The 17,141-nt window shown below is 38.0% G+C and overlaps 2 protein-coding genes across 5 annotated transcripts in view; one reads left to right on the top strand and one right to left on the bottom strand.

The window, feature by feature from the left end:
• Window positions 1–7,646, top strand: part of LOC123772142 (sorbitol dehydrogenase) — a 31,813-nt gene extending 24,167 nt beyond the window's left edge. For both annotated transcript variants that reach the window (XM_045765160.2, XM_045765161.2), the window contains one exon: window positions 6,667–7,646. In XM_045765160.2, coding sequence (XP_045621116.2) covers window positions 6,667–6,820 — 154 coding nt within the window. In that variant the 3' untranslated portion in view covers window positions 6,821–7,646. The remainder of the gene's footprint in view (window positions 1–6,666) is intronic.
• An 800-nt stretch (window positions 7,647–8,446) lies between these two features.
• The window catches only part of gry (trafficking protein particle complex subunit 11 gry), a 56,545-nt gene continuing 47,850 nt past the window's right edge, over window positions 8,447–17,141 (bottom strand). For 2 of the 3 annotated variants that reach the window (XM_069311251.1, XM_069311252.1), the window contains exons 21-24: window positions 16,911–17,130; window positions 14,113–14,292; window positions 13,176–13,257; window positions 8,447–8,573 (exon numbers count right to left, since the gene is read on the bottom strand). In XM_069311251.1, coding sequence (XP_069167352.1) covers window positions 8,530–8,573; window positions 13,176–13,257; window positions 14,113–14,292; window positions 16,911–17,130 — 526 coding nt within the window. In that variant the 3' untranslated portion in view covers window positions 8,447–8,529. The remainder of the gene's footprint in view (window positions 8,574–13,175; window positions 13,258–14,112; window positions 14,293–16,910; window positions 17,131–17,141) is intronic. The other variant, XM_045765159.2, reaches the window with a different exon arrangement.

Raw genomic sequence — 17,141 nt, 5'->3', positions numbered from 1 at the left:
ACAATCAGGGATGGTCTCACCATTTTTTACAACTACACAAAACAATGAGGAATGTTTCAAAGGTTTGTGTAAGATTTAAAACTCCCTGTAGGTACACAGGGTTCACATATGTTCCTCGGGCCTCCAGTAAACAGATGCCATCTTTTGAACAAATCATGGGCACCCTTCCTGGGTGTGAGGAGCCTCAGTCCTGAGTGATGATGATGAATAGTTTATGCAACAGCAGCTGACAGCGCTGTCAGGCACCTCAAACCCACCGCATGAGCTGCATGGTGAAATAAATAACTACAATTATTTAAAGATGGTAGGGTCATAGAAGATCCTGACTGATAAAAGCTATGTACTGTATAAGGTTCAGATATCAGTAAACCCAATGCTGATTATGATGTCTACAGCATGAGGCAAACATCCATAGCACATAGCTGCAGTTTTGTGCATCTTGATCATGAAAGAGTATCCATGTTATTTGTTATTATAGAAAAGAAATGTGTGGAGCTGATTCATATTAGGAATTTAGTGAAAAGAATTCTGATAATAATAGCATTGGAGAAACTTACTAAAATACTGTAGTGCTTGGATGAAGGTGAAGGAAAGACAATATATGTGTAAGTGTATTAAAAACCAAATTTTTGGATGTGACCTACATTCTTTCTCAGTGTTGTATACAAAGTTCTGAACAAGATTCTAGGAATTTGCATTTATGTCTGGCGGAGCACCTTACTTGGCGTTCATCATTAGACGCCGCTGTGATTATGCTCTCCAGGGACTTTCCAAGGGATGTCTAATTTTCAGAAGAATGATCAATTATCCTGATTGCTGGAAACTGTGGGCAGGGGTCCGTGGAATCATTGTTTCTATTGTAAATACTAAAAGGTCTGTGCTTGTGTATTAATGAGGTTGAGGCTAGTTAATTTTGCTTCCTTAACACTTTCGGCTGTCTGTGACAGATATTGCGTCCATAAATAACTCTACGGATGTCCGGCGGTGCAGCTTTTTGTGTCCAAAATTAAAATTTGTTAAAATTCCATTTTTTTCGATCATTATGGGACGTGTTTTAAAATGTGCGCCAACATCTAATCGTTTTCTGTGATGGGAAAAAAATATCACATTCATCACTTCCTATGATGGGAATGTGGCATCACTGCGCCGCCTGGCAAGCGGTAGGCCCATTGTTATCGTGTCTACTCTCGTGACTGCTGCAGCCTTCCCTCGCGTCCAACATATGTGCCCGTTCCTGCTATATTTGTTACTGCCTTTATACACTACATTTGCTCCAAGATGGATGGTGATCAAGAACAGAGCCATTCCAGGATGAAAGCAGGAAAATAAACACGTCTGAGGGAGAAGCTAAGTAGTGTTCACCAAAAGTACAGCAAAATGAAACTCGCGCCAACAAAATTTCAGACTTAAGTTGAAGAATTTTCTGATCTTTAACTTGAAAGTGCCAAAAGTGACAGTGATATAGATAGTGAGGTGGTTGAAACTAAAACAGCAGTCGAGGATGAAATTGAAAGTGAGGGGGAGTGATGATGATGATCTTGATACCGCCACACGTGCAGGGTCTGCTATTAGAACTCGTACCGCTCGTACCCAACATACCCCACACACACACCAGTTCTGGTGAAGCTTGGTCTACTGATAACACTGCACCATTTGTAGACAATTTTACTGGAAGACCAAGCTTGACTACCAGTACCTAGCACTCCTCTGGGATTTTTAGTTATTTGTTATGGGAGTTTTGCTGAAATATTTGAAATTTGCTGTATTTGAAACAAACTTGTATGCATCACAAAGCATGTCCAACGCTTCAAACAACACAAACAAAAAGTGGGATGAAGTGAGTGTAAAAGAGCTTGCCAGATATTTGGGACTGACAGTGTTGATGGGCATTGTGATGATGCCAGTGATGAGAATGTACTGGCAAACGGGTAAATTGTGGCATGTACTTTCTTTCAATACTTTGACTGTGAGACGATATGAATTGATTGCTAAATATTTTCATACTCGTAACAATAATGCCATTCCCAAAGACAATCAAGACAGACTAATAAAAGTTAGAACATTCATGGAATATCTCGTATATAAATGCAAAACATTATACATTCCTCGGAAAAATCTGTTTGGATGAAGACACAATGTCATGGAGTGCTTTCATGTCTAGCTTTCAAGGTTTATAATAAAAATAAATCTGCTAAGTATAGAGTAAAGCTGTACATGCTGGCTGAATTGCATATTGGTTACATCTGTGATTTTGAAGTGTATGCTGGAACTGGGAAGACAACAATAATAGTTATGGGCTTGATTGAACCACTTAAGAACAAGGTTACCATTTATATATGGATAACTACCATAACTCGGTTCAACTTGGTGAAAAGCTGCTTGAACAAGGTGTATGCACCTGTGGTATTCTGATATCAGCGTGGTGCACCAAAAGATCTTCAGCTACAAGCATATGATAAACTGCCAGTAGATAAAACTGTATTCTGACAGAAGCACAAACTTTTATAATTCTGTGGAAAGATAAGAATAGTTTCACTCATCACAACTTGACACAATACACAAGAAGTGGAGCAAAGGAAACTAGTACACAAACCTGATGGATCATCCTCATTGCAAGAGGTCATTGTAAACAAACCAAAGACAATCTGTGACTACAATACCCACATGAGAGGTGTTGATCACTTTTATTAAATGGTCAAATATTATCATTTTACACGGAAATGTCACGAGTGGATGAAGAAAATCACATTTCTGCAAATGGCTATCCATTTCTTTCTGCAAATGGCTATCCATAGTGCTTTTGTTATACAAGTACTACACAACTGATATAAAGAAACTCTCATTGCTCCAGTTCCATGAAGTAATAATTTGGTCACTGTTGAACTTTAAGTACAAGAATTGGCCTCTCCAAAATGACATCATACATGCTGGTGATGTACATGACGATGAGAGCAGATCTACTGGCCACAACATTGCAGCCCCTGGACCATCAGGTGTGAAGCAGGTACTGTTCCCTTCATCTAGAGATGAAAATTAATCGTTTGACTCAGAAGACGGGGTTCTGATTACTTCTTGTGGTGCTGCTGCTAGGAGAAAGCCTTGTATTGTGAATAAACCCAAACATCTGAACAGGAACTTGAACCATTCCCCAGTTCGCACTGAGATAAGTCTGAAGTGTCGTGTCTTCTACAAGTCTGGTATAAGGAAGGACACCAGGTATAAGTGCAAGTGGTGTGGTGTGGCACTTTGTCCTGCACCATATTCCGGCTCGTACCATCGCAAGAGAACATGCTGGGTGGATAAGCAGTAATGCTTACCCACAATCCACTCCACCTATAAAACATAGGTTGAGAAACTTCAGGAAACATTTTCCTGGAGCAGGTGGAGTGGTTCAACCTAATGCTCAACTCGTGCTCTACAAACATCATTAGGTGGTAAGAACAGGCATGTTTATTAATTTTGTTATACATAGGATATTGTGGTACAAACATTTATGTGAAGGAAGCAACACAAAAAGGAATGATATTGTTACAAATAATGTCGGGAATGAATAACAAATGTAAAATAATGACAGTTTTTCGCATGACCATATACTTTATCTTATGATATTGGTAATGTTCTTCAATTTGCCCTTATATGCATATAATCCCTTTAGAGCATTCTATTGTGGACAATTTGATACCAAAATGAACAACGTAACACGAAAATTGAGGTGATCAAACTGCAAAGCGTACATATACATAATTGAGTGCAGGTGTACGGATGGGTGCTCGCTCATGGGTAACACTCGGCGGATTTTCTGGTTTGCTGTGGGTAGCATGCCCGTTTGTTTTACCTTGTATGCATATATCCCTTGAGAGAATTCTATTGCGAACAATTTGATACCAAAATGAACGATGTAACACAGAATTTGACGTGAGAAAACTGAAAAGAGTATACACATTTTAGTGTGGGTGTGCGCTGGCGGGGAAAATGCCAGGCCACCATGGAGAGGGCTGGAGCCTGCAAGTCAGGCAGCTCAAAGTGGTAAGAATAGTTTTAAAGATCAATCGGATCTACTTTTAGTACAGTACAGTACTGTACTAAATCTACTGATAGATTCGATTAACAGTAAAATTATTCTTAAGGGAGCAAAATTAAATACCCTTATTAATATATACAAGCACGGACCTTGTGGTGTTCAAAATGGAAACAATGATTCCAGACCCCAGCCCACTAGTCCCCAAAATCAGGATAATTGAGCAGTCTTCTGAAAATTAGACATCGCTTTGCAAGTCCCTGGAGAGCATAATCGTGACGTCTAATGATGGACGCCAACTACTCACCTAATACTCACCTAATAGCGCCTCACCTAAAGTGAGGCGCTCTACATGACATAAACGCAAATTCCTAGAATCTTGTTCAAAACATTGTATACGGCACCTTAAGAAAGGATGAAGGTTACATTCAGTGTTTGTAATATACTATACATACACTGGGTTTTCCTCCACTTTCAATAATAGCAGTATTGTGGCTAGTTAGCGATGTGCATAATATATTGGGAGGCACTTTGCTTTGTCAGGTGCCATTGACAATTGATTAGCATACTGTGCTTGGATTAAGAGAGAACCACACCCACCAGAACAGCTTTATGGTTCATAATGATGCATAAAAATGTGGCTAGTTGTATGTGTGTATAGTGTAATAACAGCAAAAAATGTTTTATTGTTCAAAGAACATAATATTGTGTGCATATTACTGACACGAATATATCGTTGCGTACCTATACTTTAACATTGTGATATCAATGCATTATTGATAGCCCAATGCATCATTGCACTTGAAAAACCATGATATAAAAGCATTAAATATATTTTATTCATATTTTTAATGTGTATTTAAAACTTTGTGCATTATATGCAGGGCTAGGCTAAACTTTGATTACTGGTTAAAAGGTTATTGCATCCATCAGAACTGTTTGATGGTTCTTAATGATGCATAAAAATATAGATTAACATGTGAATAGTGAGGAATAACAGCAAAAACAGTTTTATTGTTCTAAAATTATAATATGGTGCACATATGAGTGACACAAATACTGTATTTGAGCACACTGTTCCACACATTTTATTACATAAATTTTTCAAATGACACACTATTGAGTAATATTACAGCAAAAAACTAGGAAAACAATGTGACATTAAAGTGTGTAAAAATATATTCATGGCAGCTTGAGCCAAATGCTCAGCCTGGGGCAACCTGCACCATGCAATTGCTTCATAAATACTTGAATCGTGATGTCATTGAAATTTCCTCCCTCCATCACAGCCAAAGTAAGTCATATTTTTTTCCCCCATGACAAGGAAACACATTGACGGTTAAATGGAAAACCAATTTTTGCAATTTTTTTTTCCCATACTCCAGGGCATTCTCATAAGCAGGGGGTTGCAGACAAAGGATTAAATATTAAATAATAGCATTTGATCTCTATTTGTACCAATAATTGGTATTTCAGGTCAAAACAATGTAATGTTATATTTAATGTTAACCAATTAAATATAAATTGATAGTTTTCCTAATGATCTCCAGTAGGTGGAAGACAGGAAACTTGTTAAGCTTGGGTTATCTACTGATACTGTACCTCAAAATACTGTACCCAAGACCGCAGGATGCCTGCTACTACTACCTCAAAATCCTTATCATAGAGATTCGGCTCACCTCCCACAGCACTAACCACAATTGAAGACTGGGGGGGGGGGGAGGAAAAAAACCAGTACCATAAGGTGCGTGCTTGGAGGGTAGAAGCGGCCTGAAACCGTTAACTTTCAGGGTGTCGCAACCAACAGACATTCAGCAATAAATATTGCAGATTCTTGGATGAAATAAAATCTGAACCTAGAACGTGGAATAGAGGCAACAGGAATGTCTTGAACTCGAAACATCATCTTACATCCCTGCAACCAGCAGAAGTCAGGTCATGGGTGGATGAGAATACCATCACAAATCAACCAACAAAATCAGAGGCAAACAATGGACCCAGACTGGCCATAATGAAAAATTTCTAAGCATTGTCCCTTGTGGAACAACATTATTCCTACGTAATACTAACCCCAATTAACTCATAAAACGGTACTGGTCCTTTGCTCCTTGTAGAAGAATAGTAACATATTTGGTATTAGGTGCACATACGGGGATTGGCATGCAGCACCTCTGTGTGACACAAGATGCCACCTGGTGGTACACTTGAGTAATAACGCATGGTTTGTTGACAATGAGCAAACTGTAGCTTCTTTCATTACCATCTTCACCCTTTAATAAAGTTACATAAATTCTTTTGCGTTACCTGCACTTCATCAGTAGTTTAACCATTTTGGGTCAATTTGATCCCGATGCTCTCCTGGGTTCTATAAGAATACCAGTCTGGTCCTGGTGTTTAGTAAGCCTGCTCATTTCCAGAGGCCGGAGAGTTTTTTCGGTGTGTATGTGGTACCAGAGCCAATGCATAGGGAGCTACTATGGGCCAGCCTAGAAAGGTGCACGAAGGATTAATAATAGAGAATATTTTACAAAAATAAGATGCCTTTTTGTTTTGTTGTCTTGGGTATATGGTGTTTAAAGTTACAGATTGCCGTAATATACAGGTACCTAAAATAAATAGTACTAATAATTTTTTTTTTTTTTTTCCAGCTATCCAACGTCTTTGGCTATGGTTGCCTCGGGAAAGATTAACGTCAAACCCCTAATCACCCATCGATTCACTCTCGAGGAAGCAAAAAAGGCATTTGAAACTGCTCGTACTGGTGACGGCGGAGCGATTAAGGTCATGATTTCCTGTGAGTGATTAATATACAGTATTCATGGGGGCAAAAGTCAAATATTACTTACAGTAAATATTATACATTATTCAGAGAGAAAACGTCCTCGAGTTTGTAATGTGTGGACCCTTTATCTTTAATGGCCTTGTAAACCTTAGTTTGCAGGAAAGCAGCTTATTTAATACAGTACAATATATTAATGTTTTCCATATACAAATTTTATCATTCACAAATGAGTGGAATATTAAAAATTAGATTTGTGTAGTGTAGTAGTAGGCATCCATCAGTCTCAGGAGACTATGGAGTTGCGCTCTGGTTGTCGGTCTGGAGAGGCCTCACCAGGGCGCAAAGCCAGGGTAGGTTGATTTGGGGAAAAAGCCGTTACCCAGGCAGCAGGTTCCCCCTCTCCACAGCGCTGAAAGTCTCCAATGGAAAAGTATACACCAATACGAATTAAGTAATTACTATTACTACAGTAGTAACCTAATGTGGGTACCACATACTCAAATATTAGGAAAAGCTAGAAAATGTGCAGACTACTCTGGTATAGTTGCCAACTTTATGCTTTTAACATTAACTGCAAGATTTTATATACTGTAAACTAGGTTTAAAGTAATATTTTAAAATAATTTAATGTATAATTCATACATTATGTACTGCTTTTCAGGATTAAGTATGAATCTTTTAGAAAAAAAATTATTTGCACAAATTCTCTAGGTGTGTGTTGACGAATTCAATGAATTCAATGTTTACAGCATTTATCATTAAATTCAATTAATTATAAAATTATGTGAAGTTGTGATTTGGAAGATGTTTACACTGATAAATGCAAAATAAATATTTAATAAAATATCTTTTTTTTTTCATTATGGATGTCAGCATTGTGTAACCTTAGTGGACCAGAAAATATGGAGCTGAAAGTGCTGTGAACCATAAAGAATTCAGCCACATTGTGGTTATTTGTCTTTTGAGCTAAAAAAATTAGAACAAATTTTTTCATAAGGATACCAATACAAAGAGTAGAAACACCACAATGTGAAGTCAGATTCATTAAATACTTCAGCAAAGAACACAAGATTTGAAGGAACAGAGGGAAAGTAAAATTTAATTCAATGTTTTCTTTCCATTATTTGCAAGTCATGCCTGAGGAAGACAGGCTTTGGCTAAAATAAATTGGTAGTTTCTTAGCTGGTCTCCATCACTCCCAGGCCATTTGCCATAATTAATTTGTATCTTTTTCTGGAGGTTCATTGTAGTTTAAAGTGATGGATGATTGCTAGCTGTTGTTGACATGTCTTAGGCTGTTACTTTGCTTTTCTTTTTATTTAAAGTGCTGCTTTTATGAGGATTTGTTTAGTATAGAATAATATACCTTTCGCCAGCTTCAGGGCTGGATTAAGAATTCGGCAATCTCCTTATATACTTATGTGGGAGTGTTTGTAAAGATTCTTTCTCTCCCTGACTAAGGAGACGAGAGTATCGTTCTAATCCTGGCTGACAGTAGTAAGGCCCTATGGGACTTGCCAAAGGAAGCGACTTTCCTCCCTCCCCCTTCCTCATTCAAAGCCTTACAGCACTTCCAATAAGAATAAGTCACTCCCATCTTCATGAATACATTATAAATAGGAAAACAGCGGAAAAGTAAAGAGAAATATCTTGCTATATTTTAATTATCGTTAATTTTATTACATTTAGAATTTTAATACACTAGCTGACAACCATTGTAGTAATACGATTAGACAGTGATCCAACTGCTGGATCGTTTCCCTTGGCTTGAGGCTGAAAATTAAGTTTTTCAATTAAATATACAGTACACTTGATTTCTTAATGCAAATAAATGAATGAAATATTAAAACTAGCAAATTAAAAAAAAATACAATGGTGAAGGAAAGACCAATGTGTGTGCAAGTGTATTAAAACCAAATTTTCAGATGCAACCTATATCCTTTGTTCAGTACAACATTGTGCTGTAAACATGTTGTGAACAATATTGTTAAAGCTTGCATTTGTCTTTCAGTGCGCTTAAAGTGACGTCCATTATGAGACGTTATGATTATGCTTCAACGGGACTCGCCAAGGATGCCGAAGCTTCAGATGAATGCGCAGTCATCCTGGCTTCTGTGGGCGGTGCATCGCAGAAACATTATCCCCAGCTTGAACATGACAAGGTCTGTGCTTATGAATTAATCTAAGAATAATTATGGTTAATCAGATAGACTTTACTAAAAGTTATTCCCCATTATGCCTATAGAAACTAGAATTAGCCCTATCAGGGAGCTCTTGTGATATTTGAGCAGTTATGTTGACCAGACCACACACTGGAAGGTGAAGGGACGATGACGTCTCGGTCCGTCCTGGACCATTCTCAAGTCGATTGTGATGAGGAAGTAGAGACAGGCAATAGATAGACAAGAGAGACCTGAGGAGCAAAGTAAGGTGTAGTAGAGGGGATAGTAATAATAAGAAGAGCTGCAGAGGGCCTATTGGTCCATACGAGGCAACTCCTATTATAACCACCGATTGAGGAGGAGATAGTAATAAGAAGAGGATAGCAAGGGAGCGTAGGACAAGACAATGAACAGAAAAAGGGAGAAGAGAGAAAGATAAACGGAAGGGGTAGGCTTATGTTAGGTCACGTTTGTTAGAAAGATTAGAGCATTTGCGTATATACTGTGAAAGGGAAGAGTCCACAGCAACAAAGCCAGGACTCGAGTTCATGTTGGGTACATTGTGTATTAGAGCCGATTCAATAAGACGGCATCTGTGTAGAGTAGAGGCAGGAAAGATTATTTTGGAGGAAGACCAGTCAATGGGATGATTAGAATCCCTCACGTGCAGAAGAGAGCATTGTTAGTGTCTGCAGACTTGAAGAACACAAGACAAGTGTTATCATTCAGTGTACGGCCAGTTTCGCCAAAGTATTGGAGAGGACAAGACGAACAGGAAATAGAGTAGACGCCAGCAGCATTAGAAGGAGCAGTGTGAACTAGATTGTTACGAAGTGTGTTAGTTTGTCGAAAGGCGAGTTTAATGTCAAGAGGACGAAAGGTATTGGTAAAAGTTTTGAGTTCAGATATGAAGGGAAGGCATAGTACAGTGCTACTAGTGTTGGAAGCAGGTTTAGGAAGAAAGAAATGTTGTTTAGCTTGAGAGTAGGCACAGTTGATGAAATGCAAAGGGTAACCAAGGCGAGAGAATGATTTGTAGATAAGGGCAATTTCAGAATCAAGAAATTGAGGGTCGCTGATGTGTAGAGCACGGAGGAAGAGAGAGACGAGGACACTTTTCTTAACAGAAGGAGGATGGTGGGAAAAGAAGTGAATGTACATGCCACTATGTATGGGTTTATGGTAGACAGAGAAAGAGAACCCAGACACAGCTGTGGACATGAACGTCAAGAAAAGGAAGGAGGGAATTAGATTCCCACTCAACTTTGAAATGAATAGAAGGAGCCAGATTGTTAAGAGAGGCGAGGAAAGGCTGGAAAAGATTAAGGTCATGAGGCCATAAAGCAAAAATGTCATGACCTTAATCTTTTCCAGCCTTTCCTCGCCTCTCTTAACAATCTGGCTCCTTCTATTCATTTCAAAGTTGAGTGGGAATCTAATTCCCTCCTTCCTTTTCTTGACGTTCATGTCCACAGCTGTGTCTGGGTTCTCTTTCTCTGTCTACCATAAACCCATACATAGTGGCATGTACATTCACTTCTTTTCCCACCATCCTCCTTCTGTTAAGAAAAGTGTCCTCGTCTCTCTCTTCCTCCGTGCTCTACACATCAGCGACCCTCAATTTCTTGATTCTGAAATTGCCCTTATCTACAAATCATTCTCTCGCCTTGGTTACCCTTTGCATTTCATCAACTGTGCCTACTCTCAAGCTAAACAACATTTCTTTCTTCCTAAACCTGCTTCCAACACTAGTAGCACTGTACTATGCCTTCCCTTCATATCTGAACTCAAAACTTTTACCAATACCTTTCGTCCTCTTGACATTAAACTCGCCTTTCGACAAACTAACACACTTCGTAACAATCTAGTTCACACTGCTCCTTCTAATGCTGCTGGCGTCTACTCTATTTCCTGTTCGTCTTGTCCTCTCCAATACTTTGGCGAAACTGGCCGTACACTGAATGATAACACTTGTCTTGTGTTCTTCAAGTCTGCAGACACTAACAATGCTCTCTTCTGCACGTGAGGGATTCTAATCATCCCATTGACTGGTCTTCCTCCAAAATAATCTTTCCTGCCTCTACTCTACACAGATGCCGTCTTATTGAATCGGCTCTAATACACAATGTACCCAACATGAACTCGAGTCCTGGCTTTGTTGCTGTGGACTCTTCCCTTTCACAGTATATACGCAAATGCTCTAATCTTTCTAACAAACGTGACCTAACATAAGCCTACCCCTTCCGTTTATCTTTCTCTCTTCTCCCTTTTTCTGTTCATTGTTTTGTCCTACGCTCCCTTGCTATCCTCTTCTTATTACTATCTCCTCAATCGGTGGTTATAATAGGAGTTGCCTCGTATGGACCAATAGGCCCTCTGCAGCTCTTCTTATTATTACTATCCCCTCTACTACACCTTACTTTGCTCCTCAGGTCTCTCTTGTCTATCTATTGCCTGTCTCTACTTCCTCATCACAATCGACTTGAGAATGGTCCAGGACGGACCGAGACGTCATCGTCCCTTCACCTTCCAGTGTGTGGTCTGGTCAACATACTTTAGCCACGTTATTGTGACTCATCGCCTGCATTGAGCAGTTATATACAATTCTACTATGATTGAAAATCCAGTAATAGTTAGCAATGGCATTACAGTATTCCTAATCAGATTGTTACTGCTTGTGTGTGTTCAACTCCTCAGTTAACCACAACGAGTCTCGCCAACACATGATACATTGCAATCAATGCAATTTTATCACAAACACCATTACCTACATTATTATTACCATTGCTACCTCTACCCCTTTTTTGAATTATTACCTTTACTAAACACCACTCCTCCTGTTGGTGTTAACAATATCATCACTCATCATTACTTCCAGTATTATCATAGAGTGAAGATATTGGTAACAGGAGTGGTGGTGTTTAGTAAAGGTAATAATTCAAAAAAGGGGTAGAGGTAGCAATGGTAATAATAATGTAGGTAATGGTGTTTGTGATAAAATTGCATTGATTGCAATGTATCATGTGTTGGCGAGACTCGTTGTGGTTAACTGAGGAGTTGAACACACACAAGCAGTAACAATCTGATTAGGAATACTGTAATGCCATTGCTAACTATTACTGGATTTTCAATCATATTTGAGCAGTTATATACAATTCTACTATCACAAGAACTCCCTGATAGGGCTAATTCTAGATTCTATAGGCATAATGGGGAATAACTTTTAGTAAAGTCTATCTGATTAACCATAATTATTCTTAGATTAATTCATAAGCACAGACCTTGTCATGTTCAAGCTGGGGATAATGTTTCTGCGATGTACCGCCCACAGTTTCCAGAAACCAAGATGATTGAGCGTCTATATGAAGATTCAGCATCCCTTAGCGAGTCCCGTGAAAGCATGATCATAGCGTCAGATGATGGACATCACACGAGGCACCCTGCAAAACAAACAAGCTCTTAGAATCTTGCGAGACCACCGTTTACAGCACCTTCATATTAGATGAATGTGGCATCCAAAATAATTTAGTTTTAATAAACTTGAACATGTATTGGATCTTTCCTTCACCTTCATTCAAGCAAGTTTCTCAATAATAATAAAGAATATATGGGACGTCAGCACCAGCTCTTACTCCTAACTAGTAATGGCATGCTTCCAGGAACTTCAACACAAGATTCGTGGATGCTCAAACTTTCTACCACCATTTCCACAACAGCTATCAATATAACCATTTTACGTAGTTCAGTCCGATTAGAAATGCTTGGGGATGAAGAGCACAAAGTTTTTAATACTATCCCTTGACCTCCAACCTAATAAATTACTCAACACTCACACCTGTAAAATCACAAGTGGAAAAAATTGGGACAAAAGGTGCAGAATGTACTCTAAGGAAGTGCAGACAATTGACAAGCAGTATGAAAGGAAATGTTATTTACCTAAATATATCTACATTTAAAACAAACTGCATGAAGGCCATTAACAAATGCTAGACAAGCACTTAACAGTAGTGTTTGTAATAGATGAAGACAATGAGAGTACACTAAACAGTGTTTTACCAACAAATCTGGGGCTTTATGAATAATTTCACACAGTTCTCTCCTGTTTTTTAGGATTTCCAAGATTTTAAGACGAGATAATAGACCATAAGACCAGTGGCTATCTTCCCAATCTCGCTAACTTTCTACACACCTCCAAGTACTAGCCAGAGCCTACCATAATTATTGCAACAGATTTCTCCTACATCTCCCTTTATCCGACAGTTTAACACAGCTGTGGTGAAAGAGATCACGTACTTCTGTGAGGAAGTTGACAGAAGGTCACATTAACTTGAGCTGGATTTATGCAAACTGAGTAAATAGGAATTTGCCTATGGAAGTGACTAAGTGGCTTTGGCTAAAACAATTTTAAAGAAATTATATTTTAAAAGAATCTGAAGATAAATGCATGTAGTGAATCTTTTATTTTTATATATATACATTTCATATGATCAAACAAGATCACTGTTAATATAAAGTTTATTATGGCAAACAAAGAATTATCATAGCAGTAATAATCTTATTTAGCAGAAACTGTCATTAACTTTACTTCTAAATCACTTTATTTTACATATCCGTAATCTCTAAGTGCAAGTGAAACCATAATAATGTATGGTTTTCATTACACAAGAATATTAAGAAAAAAAATAATCCTGATGTATAAAATTTTCCTTTACGTCACAAATAATTATTTTAAAGTAAACCAATGATGTAAGGAAAAAAGTGGCAAATGGTGGGGGAGGGGGGGATGATTTAGAAAAGTTGTGATTAAATTGTATTTAATTAGATGAAGGTGCTTGAATGTGGGGGGGGGGGGGGGAAAGTCAATTTAACTAGATGACGGTTCTGTACTGTAGTAGCATCATTCTTATATAAGGAAAGTTAATGAAAACTAAATGTGAGAATTACTTTGGAATAACAACTTGATTGATATAGCAAAACACACCATTTTCTAGAGAAATCAGTATACCAAGAGAATCATACATTTACTGTTAAGGCACCCAACTGCTGTGTTATATTTTCATCGGTAAGTGTAATCACCTAAGTGTAATAAAATGTGTCCTGGAAGGATGCCAATAAACCCAATAGATTCATGATAGAAAACAGCCACTTACCATTATGTAAACATGTGTAGGTAAAATGCGTGTTAACAGAGCATCAAGGGAAGTTGGTTGGCCTGGAGAGTGGGACTCAACACTTAATGTTAGCTTTGGTAAGTGAACATTTCCGGCAAGTAAAGGATATAGCGTGTAAGTCACTCGTTCACTGCAACCTGGCAACACACGTAACCGTACCTGAAAAATAATATTTTTGTCTCACACGCACACACAGGTAATTACATGAATGCGTGCATATAGACAAGCTCAAATATGCAGCTTTGATATTGTATACCTTTCTAAAAATATATACTGTACAGGCAAAATATTTAATCTAAGGACATACAACAAAATGGACCTATAAACTAAGAAATAGGAACAACGATGACAAATTGAAGACTTTCAAGATGCCCAAATTTGTAGGAAGATGATGGATATGACGATCAAATACACAGTAGTATACGTTTGTAAAAGAATGAAATAAAAGCAGTGAAGTGTTTTTTAAACCAGAATCAAACAAGAGAACATGGCTGTAAACTACTGTAAAAATGGAGAGGAAGTGTTAATGTTTTTATGTTATTATATACAAAAATAGAACACTACGAGCACAGCTCTTCTCATTTCTACAAGCACAATAAAATTTAAAAATGCCTGCAAATAATTTTAATAAAGATTTTTCAGATCTGCACATAAAAGCAAATACGGTTTAGAAACTAAAAAGCAGGAGGAATAAAAAGTATGTTACTACAATACAATACTTTTTGTTTGAAAGTATGCTACATGCAAACAGTGACAAGAGGAAAAACTTCCTTCTTGAGCAGTCACTAGTAGTCTCTCATTGTGATGTTGCTGCACACTTTTCATCAAATTAGTAGAGGGTACACAATAAATTAGTCACCACAGGTAAAAATTAAATATAATTAAGAGGACAGACCAAGTTCCAAGGACTCCACTTGAAAACAGCGACTACTGCAAAGTGGTCCCAATACATATTTCAATTGAGACTTGAAGTAAGAGGGGCAGAAACAAGGATAGAAGATCAGCATTCAGGCATGTCAGAATAAGGAAATTTTCAGGGGGGCAGGATAGAAGAGAACCAAAACTATAACAAAAGAAACAAGCAGGAATTAGGAAACAAGAATGATACAGAATCCAAAGTTTGGAAAACAACCGAAACTACTATAAAGCCACATGAGGAACAGTGCTAGTAAGGCATAATCAGGAGAGGGATAAGGATTTGGGATGAATGGGAATAATCAGTGAATGATTAAGTAATTACACTAGATCTGAGGAGGCCAAATAAAAACAAAGAAATTGAGGCACTGTACTAAAGTTTCAAAATGATCTTAAATAAGAACATGGGAACCTTACAGAAGTATAACAGGACATTCTTTCAAGAGAGTAAACAACACAAAATTTACAATAGATTATTTCAAATCGGCTTGAGGATCTAGATATGCTGCGAGTAAAACATTTTCAATATTCTACAAATACATCACTGGAGTGTGAAACTATCAAATAACTGGAAGATAGCTAATGTCATACACCTAAATAGAGAGATGGGTGAATAGGAGGCATTAAACCACAAACCTATATACTGAACGTGTACATCAGGAGACAAGTCGATAAAAAACAAACATATAAATAAAATAAACAAAGAATAAACAGATTGTGACAAATTTTCAACATGTGACCATAGACCCAAAATTCCTTGTCAAACCTGCTAGTTATATCAAAATCAATAATCAGTGAGGAAAGAAAAGGATGGATTGACTTCACCTTCCAGAACTGCCAGTAGGTCTTGACCCTATTCCACACTAGAGGTTCCTACTCAAACTTAACAGGCTGAAGTAGCTGGAAGTTACGTGTTGAACCCAGTGAGAGAACACCTACCCAGCAAAAAGATATTACAGTAGTGAGATTTAGGGAACAAGACTAGTTGAAGTAACAAGCTTGATACCAGTACCACAGATCAATACCAGGATCTATGCTGTTCCCAATATATGCCAGTGACAGAAAAATAAGATCCCCATGATGCAAAACTATCGAGATGAATCAGAACAGGAAGCTTGCAAAATGCTTCAGGTGGACCTGGGTAAATTAAAGAGATGGTCCCCTTTAATCAAAGGTAATGTATGGGGATGAGATTTCGGACCGGGTGAAATGATCACAGCAACAGATTAAGACATGCTGAAGTTGGAAAAGAATAGAGATCTGTAAGTAGACAATTCGTGGCCAATCACCAAAGGTTTACATTACCAGGATAACTTAAGTAATCAATGCAAAGCTGGTTAACATTCACACAGCATTCAGGAATGCACACAAAACCTTTCAAAATGTGGTATAATAGCTACAAGGCAGGTTTCTGGAGTTAAGATTTTACTCTCCACAGACAACTAGGGACACACAAACACTGACCCATCCACTTACACACCCTTGCACAGTTTTATATTAGAGTATGCCTGTGGTAAACAAGTTTACTGTGTTTGGGAACTGGACTTTTGTTCCCCATGTGTTATTTATAACATGGTTTCCCAGGAACATAATTACAGTACCACATTCTACTAGGGGCCATTCTATAATATTTATATTTAATGCTTAAATCAGTGTATAATGCATATAAACATAGTGGATAAATTAGATATCATTGGTAAAGTTACAATATGCACTATATTAAGACAAACATTACCAGTAAAAGTTATCTGTGATAAACAAAATTAAAAATACAATCTACATATCCTAAATGGCAGGTAAGGCATCCATAACACTAGTTAACCAAGTACTTCTATGTAGAGGGGAATAAATACAGAACATACCTCCTTGTGTCCTGCATACATAAATGCATCTGAAACCTGCATGTTTAAGGCAAGTTCTGCAGTGTGTGCACCATGATTTGATATGATGTAGGCCAGCGGTAGTGGTGTGCGTACTGTTCCTTGTGGAACAACTTCACAGTCTACCCAGACCCCCCAGTGTTCTACCACTAGGGACGGTAAGCCCACACTCACGCTCACAGCTGGCGAGTCATTGTCCGATCTGTACATGGA

The sequence above is a fragment of the Procambarus clarkii genome, chromosome 69, assembly GCF_040958095.1.
Source record: "Procambarus clarkii isolate CNS0578487 chromosome 69, FALCON_Pclarkii_2.0, whole genome shotgun sequence".
In the NCBI taxonomy this organism is placed as follows: Eukaryota; Metazoa; Arthropoda; class Malacostraca; order Decapoda; family Cambaridae; genus Procambarus; species Procambarus clarkii.
The sequence above is the reverse complement of the archived record's forward strand: the minus strand, read 5'-3'. Positions and strand labels throughout refer to the sequence as shown.